Source organism: Entamoeba nuttalli (assembly GCF_000257125.1).
Source record: "Entamoeba nuttalli P19 unplaced genomic scaffold asmbl_6228, whole genome shotgun sequence".
NCBI lineage: Eukaryota > Evosea > Mastigamoebida > Endamoebidae > Entamoeba > Entamoeba nuttalli.
In genome coordinates this window covers 1-4,918 of record NW_008577955.1, presented here as the reverse complement: position 1 = coordinate 4,918, position 4,918 = coordinate 1, and the positions used below count along the sequence as shown (strand labels likewise).

The 4,918-nt window shown below is 26.7% G+C and overlaps 2 protein-coding genes across 2 annotated transcripts; both read left to right on the top strand.

Annotated features, from left to right (window-relative positions):
- Positions 1-1,368: 1,368 nt before the first annotated feature.
- On the top strand, positions 1,369-3,945 carry ENU1_150260 (helicase domain containing protein; the record flags this gene model as incomplete). Its single annotated transcript, XM_008860590.1, has 1 exon — positions 1,369-3,945. The coding sequence occupies one exon, from the start codon at positions 1,369-1,371 to the stop codon at positions 3,943-3,945; it is 2,577 nt and encodes an 858-aa protein (XP_008858812.1).
- Positions 3,946-4,033: 88 nt separating this feature from the next.
- ENU1_150250 (splicing factor 3B subunit 4, putative) lies at positions 4,034-4,633 on the top strand (the record flags this gene model as incomplete). The annotated part of the gene is made up of 1 exon (XM_008860589.1): positions 4,034-4,633. The coding sequence occupies one exon, from the start codon at positions 4,034-4,036 to the stop codon at positions 4,631-4,633; it is 600 nt and encodes a 199-aa protein (XP_008858811.1).
- Between the last annotated feature and the right edge of the window lie 285 nt (positions 4,634-4,918).

Sequence of the window (4,918 nt, the reverse complement as noted above, 5' to 3'; positions counted from 1 at the left end):
TTATTTTTTTGTTAAATAATTTCTTCTTTACATTATAAAAAGAGGTTTTTTATGTGTTTTTCATAATCTCTTTCATTTTTTTGTTTCATCATTATAATAAAAATGAAGTTGGCTTTACTACTAAATCAATGAAGTTGTAATAAATATAATTGTTAAAGAATTATACGTTATTTTTTAGTTATTTTATAAAATCTTTAAAAATAGAAAGAACTAGAAATAGATTTTTGAATTAAATTATTTGTTAATTAATTCAAATAAATTAATCATTTTGAGTCTAATTTATCAAGTAATTATAATAGTATTAATTAAAATAGTTTTTTTTGGATTAGAAGAAAAGGAAAATATTATAATTTCAGTTAAAAACTATAAAATTAAAATAAGAAGAAATAAAAATAAAGTTTAAGATAAGACTTTTATATTCATATAGTTTTATCCATTAATTCTAATGAATATTATGACTGAATATTTTAATCCAATAAATTGAAATTCATTGTATTTACTTCAATTTATTATGTAGTTATTAAGTATTATTTTCATTCTAATTAATAAGAATATTTAATAAGAATTAATTTAAGAATTAGAATTTTAAAATATGTCAATATAAATAACAAAGTTATTATTTAATTACAAGGATAAGAATATTTATATATAAAATGAATAACATACTGACTTTTATTAACATTAATTCAAATTGTGTTATATTCTATGAATTTAAAATAAAAAAAATATGTTGATGTATTGTTATGCTTAGTTAGATTTTTATTTGAACAATTTATATGAATAAATAAAGTAAAAAACACATTCTTAAATTTTTCATTTAACTCCACATAATAAGTTCATTGGTTGAATAAGTAAGTAATTCTTTCTAATAAAGCCCTTTTTAGGCTATCATTAAATTAAAATAGTAGAGACTCTGTATAAAATAGTATTTCTATTTATTATAGTAATTCATTTTCTTTACTGTTCATATATTAAAGATGTAAAAAAAAAATAAAATTAAAAAATAATTTTAGCTATTTAATTAACTTATATTATTTTGTACTGTTAAATTATGAATGTAGTTTGATGCATTGTTGTTGCGTGAAAAAGTAAATAAGGTATATAACAATAAAATATAATAAAGTCATTATTTTTCTTTGTTATTGATAGAAAACTTCTTACTATACTGATTTAATTGGGTCATGTATTTTGTACTATTTCATTAACAATTCCAATGATTTTCTCTTTATTATTGGTTTGTTCTGTCATTCAAATATTCTTTTTTCAATTGCAGTTAAAAAGGTTGGATGGTGAAAATTGAGAAATTATGTTAAAAATAAAAATGAGAAAAAGAAGAAAAACAAAATACTAAAAACCTTATTTGAAGTTATGACAGACAAGAAGCAACTCCTCAATATCCCTAGTCAACGTGGGATGATAAGAATACCACCTCCATCACAAAGAGGTTCAACTCAAACAATTCATCGTTCTTCAGTAGAAAATAAGACTATATCTTCTCAAACAAACTCGACTTTTAAAACCCCAACAAAAAGTGATGATTTCAATATAGATGCTACTTTAGCATTATTTGATAATGATAAACAACAAACTAAAATTCCTACTCCGATAACTATTAGTCAACGAAAGTCTACAGAAAAGAACCCTATTTTGACACACACGTCTTCAACTCATAAGATCATTTCTATTCCAAAGGCTTCTCAAGTTCAATTAAACCAACGTCACAATACTCAAACTTTACAAAAACAACTCTCTCATACAACAGTTGTTATACCATCTAAACCATCTTCAGTAATCACACCAATAAAAACAATACCAAATAAGGGATTGAACCATACAACTCAATTTTCTTCACAAAAAACAATTGTTATTAAGCCAATTGGGTCTTCTCAAAAAATTAGTCAACCACAACAACAAGTTGAATGCAAAGCGAGATGTATAGAAGAAGAAAATTTTTCGTTGTCTCATCAAACGACTCCAACATTAATTCCCTCTGCTTCAGCAAGTTCGTCTGTTGTAATTCAACAAAAAAGTTCAAATTCAACGTTACCAGTTAAATCAAATTTACATGAACGAGGAGGACGAGTTGGAATGACAAACGTTGTATTTACTGGAGAAGGAGATAATGAAGTTCATTTAAATTTCTCTTCTAACAGATTTATGGATGTTAAGGAACAATTTAAAGAAAGTCATATTAATTTTGAGCTTCTTGGAAAAGAAAAGAAAGAAATGAAAATTTCATTTAAGGATTATCAAAGTGCATTGGACATTTGTCGTAAAAGACCATTATTAACATGTGAACCAATTACAAAATGTGTTAGAGATCTTCTTGTTTTAGATGGAAAAGAAGAACAAGGAGATCTTGATAGATATAAAAGTATTCCAAGTAAATTACGAAATACAATGTTTGAATATCAGAGAATTGGAGTACAGTTTGGGTTAAGAAAGAAAGGAAGACTTTTGATTGGAGATGAAATGGGATTAGGAAAAACCCTGCAAGCATTAGCACTTGTTTCAGCATATCCAGAAAATGAGCACATATTAGTTATTACTCCTAACAGTCTTGTGTATCAGTGGTGTGATCAAATCCAACGATGGCTTGATGTTGATCCAAATGATATTGCCGTTTATAAACCAAAAGACATAGAAGTGCCTAATACTAGGTTTGTAGTTATTTCATACAACTCTATGGCAAATACTCAAGGGAATATGTTTTCTCATGCATTTCCAATGGTAATTTGTGATGAATGTCATTTTATTAAAACAGACTCAAGCAAACGAAGTAAAGAAACGTTAGATGTTTGTAAGAAAGCAAAACAAGTTATCTTCTTATCAGGAACACCAGCATTATCTAGGCCGATGGAATTATATAATATTTTAAGTGTACTGATAAAAGACATTGGAACAAAAGAGTCATTTGGTAAACGGTATTGTGAAGAAACAGGAACTAGGTATAAAAATTATCTTTCTATGAAGAATGAGAAAGAATTGAAATACTTGCTCACTACAGTTATGATTAGAAGACTTAAAAATGATGTTTTAAAGGAACTTCCACCAAAAATAAGAGAAAAAGTATATCTTGGAGAATTAGATAAAAATGAGTATAGAGAATGCCTTGAAAAGATGAAAAAAGATTTAGACAATGCTCGAGGAGTAAAACAAAAAAGACAACAAGTATTTGAATTACATAGATCAACAGGACTAGCAAAAATACCACTGATACAAGCATATCTTGATGATGTATTAGACTCTGGAATAAAAAAAGTTGTAGTGTTTGCACATCATAGAGATGTTCTTGATGGAATTGTATATAACTTACAAAGAAAAAAAGTACAATTTATTCGAATTGATGGTGAGACAAAGTCAGAAAACAAGAAAGAACTTGTTGATATTTTTAGAGATGATGATAATTGTCGTGTTGCTGTATTAAGTATATTAGCAGCAAATTGTGGATTAGAATTTCAAAAAGCTGCGTTGTGTATATTTGCAGAGATGACATTTGTTCCTGGTGAAATGTTACAAGCTGAAGATAGAGTACATAGAATTGGACAACAGGCTGACTCAGTTAAGATAGAATATTTAATTGCTAATAAGAGTTATGATGAACAAATATGGAATACTATTGAAAAGAAATTGGATGTTGTCGGTAAAGTATTAGATGGGAAGTCAAGAGAACTTGATCATTGTACAAAAGAAGTAGATATTGGAGAAGAAGAAATGGGAGAATTTGTTAAAGGGATGATGGAGGTTATTAAAAGCTATGATGAAAGAAAAAAGTTAAGAGAAGAAGAAGAGGACAGAATAGAAAAAAGGAAGTTAGGGAGAGAAGAGTTAGTTCAAAGCAAAGATTTACAAAATGAGATTGACTTACTGGATGATATTGGTGATGATAAAACCTGTAGTAAATCATTAAGTAAATTCAGTAAATTTAAATTTGAAAAGAAATAAAAAACAATTATTGTAACTAAATAATTTAGAATTTAATTACTTATAGTTTTTTAATGAAAAGGTGGGATAATCTTAAAAGAAATAAAAAATGGGTTCTTATGGAGGAATGCCTAATATCAAAAATTTTGAAGCTATAGTGTATTGTAGTGACCTTGACGAAAAAGTTGATGAACAATTATTATATGAGTTAATGATTCAAGCAGGGCCTGTTATTAATATCTCTATTCCAAGAGATCGAATCTCAAATCAACATAAAGGAGTTGCTTATGTTGAATTTCAACATGACTACGACGCAGACTATGCTGTAAAAGTATTTGGAGATAATATTAAGTTATATGGCAAACAAGTAAAATTTAGTAGAAACATTCAATTAAAGAAATCTGTAGACATTGGGGCAAATTTATTTGTTAGTGGTATTGATGATAGTGTAAGTGAAATTGCATTGAGTGATGCATTTAGAAACTTTGGTAATATTATCTCTTCAGTGAAAATTGAAAAAAATGAAAAAACAGGAAAAAACTTTGCATTTATAAGTTATGATAATTTTGATGCGTCTGATAAAGCCATTGCAAATATGAATGGGCAAATGATGGGTGGTAAACAAATCAGTGTTGAATATGCCTTTAAAAATAAAAAAGGAGAGAGGTATGGAGATGCTTCTGAAAGATTATTAGCTCGTGGAAAGTAGTGATTTTAGTTGATTGATTTGTTTGTGATATTTTTTATTTAACTTACTCCTAAAATGTTTTATTTTAAAATATTTCTTTGTGCTTTTACTCGTTTTAAGCTTTTGACTCTTATTTGTTTGAAGTAAGAGATTAAATTATTTACTTTAATACTTTTACAAATTAGGAGAAATAATAAAAGGATTCATAACTAACTCATAAGGTTTATTCTTTGTGGCTCAAATACTTCATTTTGTATCTCAAAAATTGTTTAGTTTTATTCTTATTATAAAAAGATCAAAGTTAAT